The 21,014-nt window shown below is 39.0% G+C and overlaps 1 protein-coding gene across 2 annotated transcripts in view; it reads left to right on the top strand.

Annotated features, from left to right (window-relative positions):
* Window positions 1-7: 7 nt before the first annotated feature.
* LOC143296064 (5'-3' exoribonuclease 2-like) overlaps window positions 8-21,014 on the top strand; it is a 52,362-nt gene continuing 31,355 nt past the window's right edge. For both annotated transcript variants that reach the window (XM_076607817.1, XM_076607816.1), the window contains exons 1-14: window positions 8-146; window positions 3,054-3,181; window positions 4,820-4,931; window positions 5,968-6,029; window positions 6,911-7,022; window positions 7,791-7,953; window positions 9,071-9,121; window positions 10,059-10,076; window positions 10,811-10,900; window positions 11,929-11,978; window positions 13,594-13,719; window positions 15,919-15,998; window positions 17,203-17,260; window positions 17,905-17,962. In XM_076607817.1, coding sequence (XP_076463932.1) covers window positions 72-146; window positions 3,054-3,181; window positions 4,820-4,931; window positions 5,968-6,029; window positions 6,911-7,022; window positions 7,791-7,953; window positions 9,071-9,121; window positions 10,059-10,076; window positions 10,811-10,900; window positions 11,929-11,978; window positions 13,594-13,719; window positions 15,919-15,998; window positions 17,203-17,260; window positions 17,905-17,962 — 1,183 coding nt within the window. In that variant the 5' untranslated portion in view covers window positions 8-71. The remainder of the gene's footprint in view (window positions 147-3,053; window positions 3,182-4,819; window positions 4,932-5,967; window positions 6,030-6,910; window positions 7,023-7,790; window positions 7,954-9,070; window positions 9,122-10,058; window positions 10,077-10,810; window positions 10,901-11,928; window positions 11,979-13,593; window positions 13,720-15,918; window positions 15,999-17,202; window positions 17,261-17,904; window positions 17,963-21,014) is intronic.

Raw genomic sequence — 21,014 nt, 5'->3', positions numbered from 1 at the left:
TTTATCAGGAGAGCGTTCCGTCGACGCGTGCATGTTGTCTTCTTCTGAAGCTTGTTTAAAGTGGCACAATTATGGGTGTTCCAGCCTTTTTTAGATGGTTGAGTCGGAAATATCCGTCTATTGTTGTTCACTGCGTCGAAGAAAAGGTACTGTAATGATTATTTCGAACTAATGATCACTAAACTGAAAATCACTCATGCTGGCTTCCTGCCGTTTTCGTGAACGTGCACTTTCACATGACAGATTTTGTTATAAAATTTAGGTGATTTGTTTTTGCCATGGTGGTAGCTTCTGTGGCCATGATCGAGTGTTTTATGGGCTCATAATAGAAGACTCAGATCACGCACTAGCAGTAACACAGTCATATGTTATCCACTTAGTGGATGTGTCTTTGTCAAATTTGTGTGATACTAATGGCTGTTACTGTTGGGTCATGATTGTTACTCTAAGTCTTTCTTATCATTGTACGTTTGGAGTCTGCAGTTTCCCCACATCACTCGGGCGTGGTTGATGTCTGGGTGTTATTTCAAAGAGAGTGCAGTTTCTTTACATAGGGTCAATAGCTGAGTGGTTTTAAGCATATATGATTCAGTATGCTATCATTAGGCCACGCATGCTGGTATACTGTATCCAGTTGAATGACGAACAGGCCTTCCAGGCCTAAAACGTCTGATCCAGGTCAAGTTCAAGTTAAATCTGAGGGTCTGGGGTTCGAATCAAAGTAACGGCGCCGGGTGGATAAAGGTTGGAGATTTTTTCCGATCTCCCAGGTCAACATATGTGCAGACCTGCTAGTGCCTGAACCCCCTTTGTGTGTATACGCAAGCAGAAGATCAAATACACACGTTAAAGATCCTGTAACCCATGTCAGTGTTAGGTGGGTTATGGAGAGACGAAAATACCCAGCATTGTAGCATTGTCATCATCAGATATGGAACAGGAAAACACTGTCCACAAATCTGTGGTTTTTCATGTCCAGTGTTCATTGTGACAATAATGAAGTGTAGCTAACCTTGTTATTGATGGTCAAACAGTGGAGAGGGTCAGTGAATATATAGATATTTAGGGACCATCTTAGACAGTTAGCTGACTTTTGACAGAAATGTTGATTCCATTCATAAGAAATGTCAATCTAGAATTTTTTGTTTACAGAATCTTAGAAATGTTGGTATAAATTCAACTATTCTTCAAAGTTATTATCAATGTTGTATGGAGTCCGCACTCACAGTTTCATTTATGTGCTGGTACGGAAGCTTGGGAGTGAGGAGTAAGCGTGTTTTGAACGATGTCATGAGTGTATGCAGTAAAATTGTAGGAGTGAAACTAGCTAGTATGCAAGAGCTGTATGAAAGTCGAGTGGTTAAAAAAAGCAGGCAGATAGCAACTGACGACACCCATATTTTAGCAAAGTATTATGAGCTATTGCCATCAGGACGACGCTACAGAACTTTTAAGTTGAAATCCAGAGCCCTGAAGACTTTTATTCCATGTTCAGTCCACCTTTTAAATTCTTGAGAACTCTGTGTGTGTGTGTGAGTGCGCGCGCGCGCACATGTGCGCACACTCTCATGTGAGACGTGTGAAAGTCTGTGCATGATCGGTTGTACCTTGTTCTAGTTGTGTGTGTGTGTGTGTGTGTGTGTTTACTGAGCTTAAAAGTGTGACAGTTGGTTATTATGAATGTGCAATATGTAGGATGAATAATGTGCAATATGCAGGATGAATGTACAGTGGAATATGTCTAATGCTAACGTCCATATTCTAAATATATTTCTGTTAATAATTATTATGTAATAATTAATTGCAATGTTTTAAAAGCGAATATGTGAAATGCTTTTATTTGAGAACATATGTTTATTACTCTTGACGTCTTGTTTAATCAAGTAAACCGCGTGTGTGGGGTGGGTGGGGAGTGGGTGGGTGCGGGTGTGTGCTGATTATCTGGTTGTGGTTTTCCGCAAAAATTATTTATCTTTATTCTTATCTTATCTGTCTGTTATAATCAATGTGCAATATAGTAGGCTATGCTTATAATTATATTCAAAATAATGTTTCTTAATGCTTTCTGTTTTTACATTAAGAATATCAGTTATTACCTGCAGTGTGTGGATGTATGTATGAAACGGTGTATGTGATATTCTTTTTTACAATTGTGTCTTCGTAATATTCGTAAAAGCTGTTGTTGACTTTTACAGTTCTTTCTCTGTTTCTGGACCTTGCGATTGGAATGAACTTCCTTTTTCGCTTCGTCAAGTGTCCACACTCAGCTCTTTCAAGTCTGGCCTTAAAACCCACCTCTTCCCAAAATAGCCTCCCTTGCCTGCCCTTCCTTGTCTTTAGTTTCTACAGTTTTAGAGTTATGCATGCGTGTGAATGACTGGTGCGAAAGCGCTTTGATTTGTCTCTGCACAAGATCCAGCGCTATATAAATACCATTATTATTATTATTATTATTATGGTCCCCATGTTGTTTACTTGTCTATGTTGTGATAATGCAGTTGGAGATAATAAAGTTATTCTTATCAAGTAATGTTTAATGTCGTATCTATGTGTGTGTACTGATTGTCTGGTTGTGTTTTGCTGCACCTAATGCATTTTACCTTGTGAGATGATTAAGTTATTCTTATCTTAATTATAATCAGTGTGCAATATAGTATGTCATGTTCACAATCATATTCAAAATAATGTTTATTTTATTTCATTTTATTTTATTTATTTATTTGTTAATATTTCCTGCAATGTGTGGAATGAAAGTACGAAACAATGTATGTGATATTTTTACATCTGTGTCTTCGTTATAATCCTAATAACTGTTGTTGTTGAATGTTTTTACAGTGATGGTCTCCATGTTAGGTGGGTTATGGAAACAAGAACATACCCAGCAAGCACACACCCGAAAACGGAGTATGGCTGCCTACATGGCAGTGTAAAAACGGTCATACATGTAAAAGCCCACTCATGTACAAACAAGTGAGCATGGGAGTTGCAGCCCACGAACGCAGAAGAAGAAGAAGAAATCGTTATTCATAAACAAATTTAAATTTTGTTCACAGCCAAAGGATATCAATGGTGTGCGTGTGCCGGTGGATACCAGCAAGCCCAACCCCAATGACATCGAATTTGACAACTTGTATCTGGACATGAATGGCATCATCCACCCCTGTTGCCACCCAGAAGACAAGTCAGTTCTTGGCTTTTCTTTGTGTTTCAGTGTGTATATGTGTGTACATGGTATGTTCATCATTGTGTGTGTGTGTGTGTGTGAGGGCTTAATTAAGTTAAAAGAATTTTTGGGTCCGGGGAGGGGGGGGTGTTGGTTAGTGACGGCATTGGATTCTCACCCAAGTTTCCAGTTTAACCCCTGTCGCACCTGGTGGGTTAAGGATGGAGTTTTTTCTGATCTCCCCGGTCAACATGCATGCAGACATGCTAGTGCCTGAACCCCATTTGTATGTATGCGCATGTGTAGGCATGCAGTTGCAGAAGGTCAAATATGCACTTTACTTAAAGTTCCTGTAATCCATGTCAGTGGGTTATGGAAACAAGAACATACCCATCATGAACACCCTCGAAAATGGAGAATGGCTGCCTACATCAGTACATGGCAGAGTAAATAAACAAAACAGTCATACACGTTACAAGTTACATACTTATTACAAGTCTGTATCAGTGTGTGTATACATGTGTGTGTGCATGACTGAAACCTTATTGAATGACACAAAAAGGGAATGATGAGCGTCCAGTGGCAGTTGTCAGTCCGCTCTACCCAGGTAGGCAGCCTGTTGTGCAAATGACTGTGTTTGTAAAAGCTTGGGTCTCTGACCGAGGATAGGTGCTGTGTAAATATCTATATCCTCATTAAGTGCTGCATATGTCTGATTGTCTGACCAAGGATAGGTGCTGTGTAAATATCTATATATCCTCATTAACTTGCTGCATATGACTTATTGTAAGTGTATACTTGTGTTTTTGTGTTTTTGTTTGAATACTTAGTTTCTTGTGACTTGTTGCTCACACAAGAAAAGAGAAAAGCACAAGGAATACTGCTGGGCAATGATTGCTGAGGTAGATCATATTTTGGGGGGTAGTATGGTGGTAGTGATGGTAGTACTAATGCAAGTTATTGTACTAATATTTTTCAAAGACATTTTTTAGCAATTGTAAGGGAATGGATTGTGGAACAAAGGGGAAAATATTGATCTTAATGATGATCTTTTTTATATTAATGAATTTGACTGTAAAGTTGTGAAAGTGAGTACTGTAGTCTGTATTGTGTATGATGATAATACAAAACAAAGAAAAAGATTCCCCACCCTCCTATCCTCCTACACCCACAGTGTTTAATGTGGAAATAATAATGTATGTACTGAAAGTAGATTTTAACTTTGAAATGTCACGTTGTCTATTTTGATTATGAATATTTGTGACATGACAAGGTTGTGAAAAAAATCATCTTGACGGCTTGAGCCAGCGCTGGTAGAAAATGTAGCTGGCAAGTTTTCTCCTGTTCTTTAAAAAAATCCATCTGTACAACAGCTGCTTCAGTACATTATCATAATTATTAAACTGAAAGTTTAGTATTAATCATAATGACTTAGGGGCTTTCTTTTCTGTCTCCTTTCTTTGTAAACAAAAAACCAAACAAACAGTAATCACTGCTTCCATTAAAAAAAAACAACAACAAAAAAACAACAACGAAAGTTGCAAAGTCAGTCCAGGAAACAGTTTTTATTATTTTGAAAATGTCATACAGTTTTCTCTGCAGTGTTAATGTAAAATGCCCTTATTCAGTTTCTGTTGAACTGTCTTTTTATTTCAGACCAGAGCCCAAAAACGAAGATGAGATGATGGTGCTGATCTTTGAGTACATTGACAGAATTTTCTCTGTCGTACGACCACGCAGGCTTCTTTACATGGCCATTGATGGTGTGGTAAGTGACACAGAAAAATCAGCAGAAGCTTTTTCACCTATTCTATTCGGATATTCCATATTTTACGGACTGTGGACCACTTCGGCCTATGTGCCTTATGTGCTTAATGCATGTGTCATTGAGTAACTTGTCAGAATAGTCATGAATCGACTTAGTATCAAGATCCTCTGCCCAAGTCAGAAGTATGACATTCGTAGTGGTGAAAACAAATGCTTCACACTTCAAACATTTGTGGGAGCAGTGGATGTTTGACGGAGAACAACCTTTTACAAAAACTGACAGACATAGCTGAGCATCAATGCTTGATGTTTTTCACTAGAATGTGTCATCCTGGCTGCAAGTTTTGGTAAAAACAATCACAAATGGATTCAAGATTGACATAACAGAGAAAATGCAGATGACATAACATGACACAATCAGCCTGTCAGTTCTGTTTCAATTTGGATCTTTTTTGTTTTCATTGACCATTCTGATATGTGCCCCAATAACATGCCGTGTCTACTGTATTGTTAAGATTGGATTTAGATAAATTGGGGGGTGTGCCTTATAATCTGAAGCGCTTTGATTTCAGTAAAATATTGTGGTTGCTTTTAAAGAGACAAAAATTGTAAATGTAATGTTTTCACCAGCAGTGTGCATATAACTTTTTATGTCTACATTTTACTTTTGTTGTGTATTATTTCATGCTTATGATATAGTTATGTTAATTTTTGTTTGCTGGATTTTTGTTTTGTTTTTGATGTTTTGTTTAATGTAATTCTGAGTTCTTAATGATTACTGACATTCTTTCTTGCTTTTAACTCAAAATATGATGTTAAAAACATTTCCTTGGTAAAGCCATACTAAAATGCGTGTCTTGTAAAGGTATGCAGTTATGTTGAATGTAAAAAAAAAAAAAAATGGGTGTATGGAAAAGTTATTTTGCATTCTAGGCTTATTTGTGATAACAGACTTAAACATGTGAGGAATATGCTAATGATGAGTTGTCGTGTGATGTTTATTTCATCATTTATTTGTTTGTTTTCACCATTAACAGGCTCCTCGTGCTAAGATGAACCAACAGAGATCCCGTCGTTTCAGAGCTTCTAAAGAATCTGCGTAAGCATATCAAGTAACACTTTGGTTTGTTTTTGGTTTTTTTACTTGTGTTGGGATTCTGAGCATCTTGATAATCTGTTAAAATGCATTGTTGACTCTGTTGTTTCAGTGGCCTTTCAGTTTAGTGTTCAGTTTTATATCAGTGTAGTAAAGAGTTTTAGGTGTGAGGAATGAGTATGTAATGTTGTATGTTTCGCATTTGAATTTGTAAGTGATCATGGTTACATTTTTCAGATTTTTATGCCATCCAAATTAGTTCTGGGAAAAAAATTAATTATCTGGCGTTTCAAATCAAGAGTGCCAGTTGGCATTTTAAACAACTGGTTACTAATTTTATGCTGATGTTGACATTTGATGTTGAGTTCAGTTACTCAAGGAGGCGTTACAGCGTTCAGACAAATCCATATATATACGCTGCACCACATCTGATAAGCAGATGCCTGACCCAGTGCACTTAGTCAGGCCTTGAGATTTGATGAAACAAAATGAGTGTACCTTTGGTGTGGAAATCAATACGTAGTGATTAATATGTATACATGGATTTTGTTGTTGAAATATTGCAGTTTCATTATATATTATGATTTCTTCACTTTATAAATCAAGATTGTATTCAGTGATACTCATCTTAAGAATGGAGTTGAAGTATCCTGTGATGAATAGGATTTGTCTCAACTGCAATTTCAATATATGTAACGGGGATAAAAAAAAAAATTGGCAGATAGCACCAAAAGGATGATGGTGGTAAAATTCTATAAAGTGTTCAGCACATTGCTGTCTTATAATTTTGCACATGTTAAGCGCTTCGAGCTCTGAGAGATGGCACAGGATAAATGTTTATTTATATTATTACTACTTATTGCTTCCTTTTCTTCTGACTTCAGTGAGAAAGCCAAGCTGATGTCTGAGATGAGAGAAGAACTGGAGTCCAAAGGTTGCTACTTACCAGCTGCCAAACCAGCAACGGAACGCTTTGACAGCAACTGCATCACACCTGTAAGTCAAAGTTTGCTCTTTGAAAATGCTGTGATGTATGTGCTCTTGATTACATTCATCCTCAGCCTCTTTGTACTTCCACTGCTTCCCCTGTGAGAATGTATGTCTTCAAAAATTGTTTTTTAATTGATTTAACCCTTATTACCTGGGAGTGCCCACTAAAGATTGGCTGTCTCTGACCCCAGAGCGCCCGCTAAACACATGCTTACAATGGGCGCAGCCATTGTTGTTTACATAAACAAGATTCTCATTAGAGTTACTGCCTCGTTTTCATCACTTCCTGCTGATAATGAATGGCTTCTGCTCTGCAAATGAACTACATGTAAATTCATGTTATTTATACCTCAGCCAACCAGGAGAACCATTTCAGGGCTGAGAACACATCAAAACAAGACCATCCGAAAAGCAAAACTAAACACAGATCATTCGCAGACATACAGCATTCAAATCAATCAAATGAGAAGTTGAGAAACATCAAAAAACTTATATTTCATACAGTATTATAGGCTGTGCTAATGGTGGCAGTGATTCAGCTTGAATGACCTTAAATATAAAAAAAACAAGACCTTATAAGGCACACACAAAGGTCACAATGCTGAATGTGAAACCATAGGAACCCACGACAGAGTTAATAAGAATAATTAATCTGCCAGCCTGTTAGAATATGATCACTTGTACATATCAAAGGACAAGAAAGGTAGGTGATTGGGAGGTAGGGGAGGGGAAATAATATATATATACGATTTAATATTTTCATGTGTTGGCCAGGGCACACCGTTCATGTTCCGACTTGCCAACTGCCTGCGTTACTACATTCACGATCGCCTCAACAACGACCCTGGCTGGCGCGGCATCAAGGTCATCCTGTCTGACGCCAATGTGCCGGGGGAAGGAGAACACAAGATCATGGACTACATCAGGAGGCAGAGAGGTGGGTGTCCTGCTAAAACTACATACTCTGGTGCAGTGACTGGGGTTTGTAAGAAGAATTTACAGAGAGTTGGGTTTGGTGTTAAAACTGTTAATACTTGCAGTGAGGGGCTGTTTAAGAAGAATTAACAGAGAGGAGGCGATGATGTTAGTATTGCATACCCCAGTGCAATGATAGGCTATGTAAGAAGAATGAGCAGAGAGGTGAGTGTGAACTTTAAGTTGCATACTCTGGTACAATGAGGGGCTTTGTAAGAAGCATTTGTGGAGAGACGGGTGTGATGTTAAGACTGTGACTGTATACTCTGTTACAGTGAGCGGTTTTGTAAGAAGCATTTTCTTGCTGATCAGTGCTTGTCAGGTGCTTTGAATGAATAAAGATAGATACATTTTGTTAAGCATTGAAGTGGGCAGTATATTTTAATCTAAATCTTTTTCCCTTGGCATGTTCTCTTCAGTTGGTTTCTTTGTGATGTGGTTGCAACATTTTGTATAAAGTATCCAGCTAGGATGGTTTTGGCAAAGACATGAGCAGGATGAAATTTCCATGGGTATAATCATATGAATGATCTAGACACTTCCTTTGTTGTTGTTTTTTTTTTTTGTACTGTTCAATAACCATTTTGTTGTTACATTAATATTGTGTTTCATGAATTGGTATAAATTAAGAACTGTTAGACTGACATATGCATATCATGCATATGTTTGGTTATGAATATGTCAAAACAGCATTTAGACTGTGTGTGTATGTGTGTATGTGTTTTCCTCTCTTGCATAAGACATATTTTTTCTGGAACATCATGTCCTCCATTCTACACACCACAAAGTATTTGTTCACATCACATTACTATAATTGATCATGATACATTTAGCATGTTCCTGACCTGTTTGTTTGTTTTTTATCACAGCTCATCCTGATCACAACCCTAACACCAGTTTAGACTGTGTGTGTGTATATGTGTGTGTGTTTTTCTCTCTTGCATAAAATGTTGTATTTTTTGTGGAAGATCATGTCCTCCATTCTACACACCACAAAGTATTTGTTCACATCACATTACTATAATTGATCATGATACATTTAGCATGTTCCTGACCTGTTTGTTTGTTTTTTATCACAGCTCAGCCTGATCACGACCCTAACACCAGACACTGCCTGTGTGGAGCAGATGGTAAGTCAGTTTTGTTTGTTTTGTTTCTCCTGAATTTACTTTCACTGTTTGGAATTTAAAATCTGTGTTTGTGTGTGTGTGTGTGTGTGTGTATGCGTGCATTTACACTCGCGTGTGTGTATGAATGTGTACATACTTTGTGTGTGTGTGTGTGTGTGTGTGTGTGTGTGTGTGCTTGTTAAATGCCTTTCACACATGTTAATAAGGAGTTTCTTTCAATGTGTGTATTTGATCTTTACCATTACTGACAGCAATTTTTGCACACTTACACATGTGGACTCCTTTCATTTCCCACTGAGGATCATTGTGTCATGAAGGAATATAGTTGCTTTGACAGGTAAATGATTAACTACCAGTGGTCTGTACGTGGACATCTGGTGGAAATAAATACTGGATAGTCCCAAGCTCTCCTTCGAATAATCAAGAATATGGATTCAGTTGTTCCTGAAGAGTGCTCCCTCACCCCCTCCTCTCCTACTTTTTAAGCGATAACAATCAGATGTGAGATTTGATACTTGAATGAAATGTCTACATCACCAGTATGTGTCATGGGACATTAGACAAAATTCCTCCACCTTCCTCCTTAAAAGTATGACAGCACAATGGAGAATGATTAGAAACTCCATGGATGAAATAGGTCAGATGAAATATTTGGCAAGTTCTTCCATATTTTTACTGAAAAATAGCTGTTGTCTTGTTTTGTTTGCTGGATTCCGTTTAACACCTCTAATGGACTGTTAAATGTTCTGAAGTTACTGATGCAGGTGTTGGTTACACCAGTGAGAATGGATGGAGATCCAAAATGGATAGTGGAACAGTGTTGTTCCCTGCCTTCCAAAAAACAAAAAGAAAAAATAAAGGAAAAAAAGTTGTATTGGATCTGGAAATCATTAAATGTTTTTACACCATATTAATGATTCTTTTTTTTCTGTTACAGCGGATCTGATCATGCTGGGTAAGTATGCAGTCTGATGTTTCTGTAAAGATGTAAGGAGGGGATTTGTTTGACAGTGATTTGTGTGTACTTTGTGTGTCTCTTTGGAAGATGGGTTAGGTCATCTTGCCCTTTTTCCATTCTTGTCTTTCCTTGTGTGTATGTGTTTGTGGTGGTGGGTGGGGGGGGGGGAGGAGATTTGTTTGACTGGTTGGTTTATGTGTTCTGTTCCCTTTTGTATAATTATTAGTTTGTCACACCTAAGGCAAGCCCAACATGGTGGGCTACCTCTGTCTCATGCGACAGTTTCCTTCAAACACATATATCACTTTCACTATCGGCCCACAACCGATGTGTAATAACCAGATCAAGCCACATGTGCACCTCCTTGCATTGACGCTCAACTACGCTCAAGTGAGACAACCCTATAGGGTATGTGTTTCCTTCCCTCCCTTTGATTGGAAGGGCTCTCAATAAAGTGTGGATTCGACACACTGACCCGATTCTCTTTGCACTACATTTATCAGCACAGCTGTGGTCCACAGACCTCTCCCACAATACAGTAAATTGTTTGTCGTAATGAACAGATTTTTATTTTGTCCCAGACGCAAGGCATTTCAAAAGCTTGAACTTTTGGGGTTTTTTTCAGTTGGGTTTGTTTCTTACTCGGTTGAAACAAGAAAGAAATATTTTTCTGTTCTGTTTATTCTGAAGAGTTGTGTTGTGTGCTGTCATTGATTGTGTGTTCACACCAGGTCTTGCCACCCATGAGGTGAACTTCACCATCATCAGAGAAGAGTTCAAACCTAACCAACAGAAACCCTGTGACCTGTGCGGACAGTTGGGTCAGTATGGACAGAGCATATTCTGTTTTCTGTTGATTGGTGATCTCTCTGTCTGTCGGTCTGAGTGTCTGTCTGCCATTCCTTTTTTTTTTTTTTTTTTTTAATAATGTTGAGAGAGGTCTTTCTTGTGTGGATTTCAAAATGCTGGCCTGGGGAGAGTAACATCCTACCTCACATGCCTTTGTCATTTTTCATATGTGCATGTATCTGTGTCTGTTCGTTCTTTAGTTTAACGTCTTTTCACTGAAAGTGATATTATGTGTCTGTGTGCATGTGTGTTTACGCTCCAGACGAATTTTTCCACACAAATGTGTCATGGAATTTGTTAGTGGTCGCGTGTCAGTCTACTTTCTAAATCATAAGATGAACACTAAGTGTGTCAGAGAGCTTGCATCATTGTGAAGCTCAAGTTTTATTATAGAGGCGTTAGATAAATGCAGATAACAGAGACAGAATCATGTATAAGAAAAAGAATTCAAGAAAATCAGAAGAATGTAATAAGATTTCATGAGCAGCTGTACAGGTATACGTATCAAATGAATTTTTGTGCTCAGTGTATAAATGGCTTTACTCAAGTTATTCTAAAAATTGTCCTTGCTGCATGTTTCAGATCGGATATACAGATAGGTACATTTACTCTGTGTCCTTTGTGCAAACCAGTTATTTTAACAATGTTTCATGAAGAGAGAAGTGTTTTGGTGTAACAAAACTGTTTCTCTGGTACTTATTCTGACTGTTTGGTGAACAGTAATAAAGAGAAGTGACTATCTCAATTTTTTTCAAAATGCACAACTTAAGTCAGGTCTGCTTATGTCACCAGTTCAGCTAGCACACAGGAAAATAAAAGGTACTTTGGAACAAACCCAGACATTTCTTCATAAAAAGGGAAGTTCCGGGCTTGGCCTTATACTGATCATTTGATATGTGCACACATCAGCAATGACAGAAGAAATGTGCCAACATAAATAGCCTCATTGTTCTTTCATTTGATGAACAGTGTTTCATTGAAAGAATGTCTTTTTGTCCAGGCCATGAAATGAAGAACTGTGAGGGTCTGCCCAAAGAGATGTGTGGTGAGGTAAGTGCTCATTGGACCAACTGCCATGTCAACCAGTTCACTTGTACGAGTATGGTACTCATAGTCAGAGCTTTGGCAGTGCAAACAACTATTACACATTTTTACACAACCTGCCAGTGTCTTGATCAGTCAGTATGGGGTAGGTGGGTGGAGAGGTAGTGCAAACATAAATAGCTATTACAATCAGCCAGTGTCAAGGTTAGTCAGTATAGGTGGGAAAAAAAGGTTATGCAAACATGAACAACTATCACACTATGGAGAAAAGAATAGGTAATGCAGACCTGAACAACTATTGCACTATGGGAAAAGAACACATAATGCAGACATGAACAACTATTGCACTATGAGAAAAGAACACATAATGCAAACATGAACAACTGTTGCACTATGGGAAAAGAACACATAATGCAGACATGAACAACTACTGCACTATGGGAAAAGAACACATAATGCAAACATGAACAACTATTGCACTATGGGGAAAGAATAGGTAATGCAGCCATGAACAACTATTGCACTATGGGAAAAGAACACATAATGCAGACATGAACAACTATTGCACTATGAGAAAAGAACACATAATGCAAACATGAACAACTGTTGCACTATGGGAAAAGAACACATGATGCAGACATGAACAACTATTGCACTATGGGAGAAAAATACATAATGCATACATGAACAACTATTGTACTATGGGGAAAGAACACATAATGCAAACATGAACAACTATTGCACTATGGGGAAAGAATAGGTAATGCAGACATGAACAACTATTGCACTATGGGAGGAGAATACATAATGCAAACATGAACAACTATTGTACTATGGGGAAAGAACACATAATGCAAACATGAACATCTATTGCACTATGGGAAAAGAACACAATGCAAACATGAACAACTATTGCACTATGAGAAAAGAACACATAATGCAAACATGAACATCTATTACACATTTTTACACAATCTGCCATATGTCTAGATTAGACATTATAGGGGAAAAAGGTTCGTTCCTTTTTCTGATTGAAATCAAGTTATGTAGGTTTTGTTCTCTTTACTCTGTGTTAGCATGTTAGATGATGATATTACATGATTTTTTTGTGTGTGTGTGTTCATGGAAAGAAAAAAAAAAGAAATGGTATGCAGACACCATGGGAATTAGTATCTGATTTTGTCCAAAGGTATTTCAGCATATCTGATAATTGCATATGTATGACTCTGATTGATATATCTATGGTTTCCTCTTAGTTGATGTCTGAACATTTTATGTCTTTTACGTACACATATTGAATGACTGTGATTTCATTGTATTGTTTATGCTCTTAACTCTTTCCATATGAACGGCGAAAGAGACGACGTTAACAGCGTTTCACCCCAAACCATCATCAAAATATTGCAAGCGGAAGGCTCTTATACTGAAGACGTGAATGTTGACAAAGAATACCACAATTCTGACGACAGAAGCTAAAGGTTGGGTCATTCAGACACCCACTCGACATCCGAACAGTCTGTGTAGAGGAGAAGAGAGGACTGGCCATACTGAGTGAGTTAACACCACGACCTAATATTTGTCATTGAGATGATGAAGTGTTCTGCATTCTGTGTGTCCACAGCATGATGAGCTGGCCAAGCCTATCGGTCAGGAGTGTGAGTTCATCTTCCTTCGCCTGAATGTGCTGAGAGAGTACCTGGAGAGAGAGCTGCGTATGGACAATCTGCCGTTCGAGTATGAGTTTGAGGTGTGTATTGCAAATGGCTTGAAGTGTTTGAGGGTGTGTATTGTAGCTGTCTTGTTTGAGGTGTGTATTGCAAATGTCTGGACTTGTTTGAGGTGTGTATTGCAAATGTCTGGACTTGCTTGAGGTGTGTATTGTAGCTGTCTTGTTTGAGGTGTGTATTGCAAATGTCTGGACTTGCTTGAGGTGTGTATTGCAAATGTCTGGACTTGTTTGAGGTGTGTATTGCAAATGTCTGGACTTGCTTGAGGTGTGTATTGCAAATGTCTGGACTTGTTTGAGGTGTGTATTGCAAATGTCTGGACTTGCTTGAGGTGTGTATTGTAGCTGTCTTGTTTGAGGTGTGTATTGCAAATGTCTGGACTTGCTTGAGGTGTGTATTGTAGCTGTCTTGTTTGAGGTGTGTATTGCAAATGTCTGGACTTGTTTGAGGTGTGTATTGCAAATGTCTGGACTTGTTTGAGGTGTGTATTGCAAATGTCTGGACTTGCTTGAGGTGTGTATTGTAGCTGTCTTGTTTGAGGTGTGTATTGTAGCTGTCTTGTTTCAGGTGTGTATTGGAAATGTCTCGACTTGTTTGAGGTGTGTCGTGCAAATGTCTAGACTTGTTTGAGATGTGTAGTGCATATGTGTTGATGTGTTTGAGGTGTGTAGTGCAAATGTCTTGATTTGTTGGAGGTGTGTAGTGCAAGTGTTTTGTTTCAGGTTTGTAGTGCAAATGTCTTGACTTGCTTGAGGTGTGTATTGTAGTGCAAATGTCTCGACTTGTTTGAGGTGTGTATTGGAGCTGTCTTGTTTGTGTGTGTATTGCAAATGTCTTGTTTGAGGTGTGTATTGGAAATGTCTTGACTTATTTGAGGTGCATATTGCAAATGTCCCAACTTGTTTGAGGTGTGTATAGTAGTGCAAATGTCTTGACTTGTTTGAGGCCTGTATTGGAGCTGTCTTGTTTGAGGTGTGTATTGAAACTCTCTTGACTTGATTGAGGTATGCAGTGCAAATGTCTTGTTTGAGGGCGTATTGCATATGTCTTGACTTATTTGAGATGTGTAGTGCAAATATTTTGACTTGTTTGAGGTGTTTAGTGCAAATGTCTTGTTTAAGGTGTGTAGTGCAAATTTCTTGTCTTGTTTGAGGTGTGTAGTGCAAATTTCTTGTCTTGTTTGAGGTGTGTAGTGCAAATTTCTTGTCTTGTTTGAGGTGTGTAGCGCAAATGTCTTGACTTGTTTGAGGTGTGTAGTGCAAATGTCTTGACTTGTTTGAGGTGTGCAGTGCAGCTGTCTTGTTTGAGGTGTGTAGTGCAAAGTTGTTGTCTTGTTTGAGGTGTGTAGTGCAAAGTTGTTGCCTTGTTTGAGGTGTGTAGTGCAAATGTCTTGTTTGAGGTGTGTAGTGCAAAGTTGTTGTCTTGTTTGAGGTGTGTAGTGCAAAGTTGTCTTGTTTGAGGTGTTGAGGTGTGTAGTGCAAAGTTGTTGTCTTGTTTGAGGTGTGCAGTGCAGCTGTCTTGACTTTGTGGTACTCAGCCATCATTTGTTCTGAAAACTGAGTGTGTGGTGTGACTTTGTTTTGTGGGATGTGGACGTCATTTGTTCTGAATACTCACAGAGTTTGTTGTGACTTTGTTTTGTAGGACCTGGCTGTCATTTGTTCAGAATACTCACAGATGACTTTGTTTTGTGGGACCTGGCTGTCATTTGTTCTGAATACTCACAGATGACTTTGTTTTGTGGGACCTGGCTGTCATTTGTTCTGAATACTCACAGATGACTTTGTTTTGTGGGACCTGGCTGTCATTTGTTCTGAATACTCACAGGTGACTTTGTTTTGTGGGACCTTGATTATCATTTGTTCTGAATACTCACAGATGACTTTGTTTTGTGGGGCTTGGCTGCCATTTATTCTGAATACTCACACAGTGTGTTATGACTTTGTATCTTGTGACTTGATTATCATTTGTTCTGAATACTCACAGATGACTTTGTTTTGTGGGACCTGGCTGTCATTTGTTCTGAATACTCATAGATGACTTTGTTTTGTGGGACTTGGCTGCCATTTGCTCAGAATACTCACAGATGACTTTGTTTTGTGGGACCTGGCTGTCATTTGTTCTGAATACTCACACAGTGCGTTATGACTTTGTACCGTGTGACTTGATTATCATTTGTTCTGAATACTCACAGAGTGTTTTGTGACTTTCTTGCTCAGAGAGCGCTGGATGACTGGGTGTTCATGTGTTTCTTTGTGGGGAACGATTTCCTGCCTCACCTGCCGTCCTTGGAAATCAGGTGAGTTCTGATCCAGACTCACTGTGGTTGAGTAATGATGATACTGGATGCGTTGAGTCTGCCATACTTATCTTTGTAAGGCAGGTGAGTCACTTGTGGTGATGGTGTCAGGGTTCGTGGAAGTTTTCAAACTTTTTTTTTTAAGAATTTGTAATAAAATTTTAGTTTTTAATTTAAAAAAATTAAAAATTAAAATAAAATGGCACAGCATTGTAAAGGCTTAATTCTTAATTTTGACAGCCTGTGTTACTGACAACAACAACAACAACAATATATATATATATATATATATATATATATATATATATATCATTTCTGTTGATGATGGAGCACAGCAACAAAATGTTCCACCTGATTTAAAAATATTTTCCACCAGAAAATTTTACCAGAGTTTTGAACTGTGGGTTCTGTGCAGTGTGTGAAATGTATCGAAAGGTTTATGTGGTTGAAGGTCCTGTACTGTTGACAACCATTGGGGCAGTGATTTCATATCCACTGCATCCAGGGCTCGGCCCAGGAATGCGGACCTTAGGCCTCTCCTTGGCTTTGACTTTGCCCTAACCGAAGCCAGGTATCCATTTACATCGGGGTTGAGTAAAGTGCCTTTCCCAAAGTACACACCATGTGGAAAAGGGGACGGGACTTCAACCCTGTTGACTGGTGAACAGCTGATGTGTGCTGCATGGGTTACCTCCCCTGCTGCCTTACGAGGTCATGCAGGGGAGGAAGAAACCGGCAAGCTGTAAAACATCATTTAATTACACATACTTAACCGTGACCCAACTAGTGCAGAATCCGGCAGGGGTCTGACATTCCTGTCCTGTGCAAACTACTATCCGCGTTTGAAAACATACATTGGAATAAAGTGAAGAAACGCTTCCATGTTTTTTTTTGAGAGGTTTGAAATTTGAGCTGATCAACTGAAACACTTCCCAAGTATTTTTGAGAGAGGTTTAGAGTTAGAACTGATTGATTTTATCACCATTGACTTGTTTATGTTATTGATTGTCTTGACAAGACTGATTACCATGGATGTTGATGTGTCGACAAGACTGATTACCATGGATGTTGAGTACACTGATTTCTGTGGATGTTGACAAAACGGATGACTGGAATTTGACAGGACTGATTATGGTGGATGTTGACAGGACTGATTTCATGATAGCCAAATGCTTTGACAGAACACTATTGTTTGTGATTTCAGGGAGGGTGCCATTGACCGCTTGGTCAAGCTGTACAAAAATGCTGTGTACAAAACAGGGGTAAGCTGAGATTTAAAGAAGAAAAAAAAAAGTAAAAAAGAATTGCATGCTCTGTGTCTTCTGTCTGTCTGTGTCCCTCTTTCTGAGAGACGCACAGAAACATGTGCAAGTGTGAAGCCAAGCTCACATTGTGTCTGAAATGAGCAAGCACAGTATAATTCCAGTGTGATACTCTTGAAGTGCTTTTGAAAAGACAGGTCAGTATAAAACATATTTTTGGTAGAAGTGAGAAATGATGCATAGCTTGATGAAAAGGCAGAGAATGGATAAAAGAACACAAAAATTTGAACAGATACTGCAGTCTGAATGATAATATTCCTTTAGCTTTCATGCCGTGTTCATTAAACCAGGCTAGCACCAGTGTTGTTAGAAAGTGCTTGGAGATTTTATTGGATAATCCAGTTTTGTTGGAACAAGCAGCTAGGTTTGTCGCTTTTCTCAGTTTGGAAGGAATCTTTATGGTGTCATATCTTGAGTAAAATTACATTCTCAATGCTGATTGGTGTATGCAAGTATTTAAACATTGTTGTGTGTGTGTATGTTGTATTTGTTTTTGTTGGGGTTTTGTTGTTGTTTTTTGGCATTTGCTTAACTTGAACGTGTATTTGATTTTCATGTTTATTTGTATGGTTTTCATTTTACAGGGTTATCTCACAGACAGCGGAGTGGTTGCCCTTGAGCGTGTTCAGTTGGTCATGACAGGTAAGAGACAGTTCTCTCTCTTTTAAGGTGTGTCCTGGCATTGGCACTCACCACAGAGAAACAGGCGATAAGCGATTATCTGAGTTTTAAACACAGGTTTGTGCAGTTTATTTCGTGTTGGGAAGAAAGCAAAACCTGATATAAGTAGAACTCTGAAAGGGTCTTTTACTTTTTAGTTACATTGCCAATATTTGTCAGTATGTTGAAAGTTGACTTGTTTTGTTGTAAATTACTATAAGTGTGTGTGTGTGTGTGTGTTGCCTCTTTTGTTTGAAAATGTTGGACTGAAGTTGTGGTTCAATGTGTATTTGTTGTTTTTGTGTCCTTCACAACCCAAAAGGGGCATCTTGACGGATGAACTTCTTAAACGTGGATCTTTGAAAATCAGAACAACCAGGCGTTGATGGTAGTATTTCACAAAATGATATTGAACTGCCTGACATGCAGCACATGGAGCTTTCCCTGGCATCTCAGCCTTTCTGAGCATTTAATGCAGTTTAAGGGTGCGAATATTATAAAATAACTGGTTCTGTAACTGGGGTGGCTTGTTTGTACACATGTATACATATTAGCAGGCATGCTATGAGCATCAACAGTGCAAATCAGCTGAACAACCACACAGTTTTGTTTTTTTATGATAAAGGCCAAACCCACCCAGAGCAAGTGCACAGGACACTTACTATAGATGTATTTATATCAGCACAAACACACCCACAGCAAGTGTTTGGGACACATACTTATGATGTATTTATATCAACACAAACACAGGCAGAGCAAATGCATGGGATACTTATTTATGATGTTTTTATATCAGGACAGGACAATGAATCAGATCTTCTTGTCCTTTTCATGTAAAACTGTGTTCTGATATGTTTGTAATAGAAATATTGTTTAAAACCAAGTGCGAGAGAGAAAGAAATAAAATTAATGTAGCTTGCTGGTAATTTCTGTAGTTAGAGCCAATCTGCTCATATCAATTCAACCACGGCTGTGCCGCTTAACTTCCAGCAGAGCTATTTAGTTTCAGAGTTCAGTGAGCGGTCAGGAGCACGGCTGCTGACCTAGATTCTACTGGGATGGGAGGTGGGGGGAAGGGGAGCGCGCGCCGCGCTCTTTGTGCCTATGTTTCCAGCAGAGAAAGTTGTATTGTTTAAGTGATTTTCATTTAATCATATTCGTGCACACCGGTTTTTGTTTGCTGTCATTTTTGTGTACATGATTCCAGTGAATGTGAACTTTAAGTGTGTTGTGTGATTTACCAGACACTGTCCGAGTGTTTGTGTTACATCCAGTTATTTGACCTAAGTGTGTGTGTGTGAGTGCCGACAAAAATGGAATCTGGTGCGGTAGTGGCAGCATTGCTGACTGGGCAACACACCTTCAGTGAACACTTGAGATGTTTGGATAATATGTGTCGTGTGTGTGGTGAGCGGGTTCTCAGAAGAGATAAAGACAAGGGGTTGAATGCAAGACTTTGTGCCAAGTATTCTTCTGAACTGTTTAGTTTTTTTGGTGTAGATGTTTCGAATGATGAAGAGGGCAAACATCCCACATGCATTTGTATCAAGTGCTACAAAAAAATGAACAAGGGGGGGAGGCAACACACGCAGTCGTCAATTCACTCAAAAGAAAGTATTAGGGATGCAGTCACAAGATGACAAACTGCGTGTCATCATGCAAGAGCACATGACTATTGTCTCCCCCATGCTTCAGCAAGTCGTACCCCAAGCAGGAGAATCACGGCACAAATCAAAAAGTAAAGAATAAAGAAATTTTCAGCCCTGTTCTTTTCTCCACCCTGAATCCCTCCCTCCTGCACACACACATTGTAAGGAAAAAACAAGAAAAGAAAAAAATGTTTGAGTTTAGTCAGTGTCACACTTCAACTGAGTGGATTACCAACTACAAACAAGGAGTTCATACGGATTTACAAGTTCAGGTAGGAATGGATTTTATTATTTAGAACTTACAAATGCATGTCAGTACGTTACATTGTGATCGTTTTAGTTACTAAAAGCATGGTATCGTCAAGGTGTATCTTTTAGACTGACCAAATGCATGTCGCAAGCAAAGGCACACATACTGACACGCAAAACATCTAGTCGGCGAAAATCTCTCCCCCCCCTCTCTGTGTGCGTCTCTCTCTCTCTCTCTCTCTCTCTGCGTCTGTCTCTCTCCCTCTCTCTCTGTGCCTCTCCCCTTTCTCTCTCCGTACACGTTCCTCTGTTTCTCAGTATGTCTGTCCCTGCATATATGTCTGTCTGTCCGTCTCTCTTCCCGTGATGTTGAGAGAAGTGTGAAACTTAGGTGGCTGGCAGCAGTTCTCAGTGGAGCTGACCGTTAAATACTGACACTAATTCCGGGGCGGTCTGCCACCTCTAGGTAATGTATCGGCTATATTTTCCTTCCAGTTGTATCGTGGAGACATGCATGTATATCATGATATAAGTTTTATCTCCAAGTAAAACGATGTACACACACAACACGGAGTTGAAATTGAACTACGTTTCGTGTGTGTTCCTCAGTTCGAACAGAATGTTCGTGTGCTCGCTAAGTTTTGGACCGCTTGTACACTGCCTGTAGGAAATTAAACCTACTCATGTTTGGTATCGTTAAATTTGTCAGAAAATCACACATCCATTCACACCCATAGCGCCCTTCTTGTTGCATTCTGACATAGAGCATTATTTTTTAAAAGCACATAACCCTGTTTCTGACAGTTTATCAGCAGCAGCGAAGCTGTTCACAGCTGTACACACTGCCCGTGTAACATGCGCTCCGCTGAGAATAGCGCGAAGTTAGTGGTGCGCCAGAGCGCTGCCCCATATACTGCCTGCCTGTCTGTCCAGGCTATCACCTTTCCAACGTTTCGCGCTCGCTCGCTGTTCATCCCTCTCCCCTCCGCTTCGCGCCAAAACTAAAAGGGCTGCCTTGTGCCGCCGTGCAACAGAAGATATTTTTTGTTGTTGTTGTTTTGGGGTTGTTTTTTTTCTTTTCTTTTCATCTTTCAATCTTTCCTGCCTTCCTTAAGAGTTTGTACCTTTTCTGGGGA

This window comes from Babylonia areolata, chromosome 21, assembly GCF_041734735.1.
Source record: "Babylonia areolata isolate BAREFJ2019XMU chromosome 21, ASM4173473v1, whole genome shotgun sequence".
NCBI lineage: Eukaryota > Metazoa > Mollusca > Gastropoda > Neogastropoda > Buccinidae > Babylonia > Babylonia areolata.
Note: the sequence above shows the minus strand (reverse complement) of the source record. Positions and strands in the feature narration are given on the sequence as shown.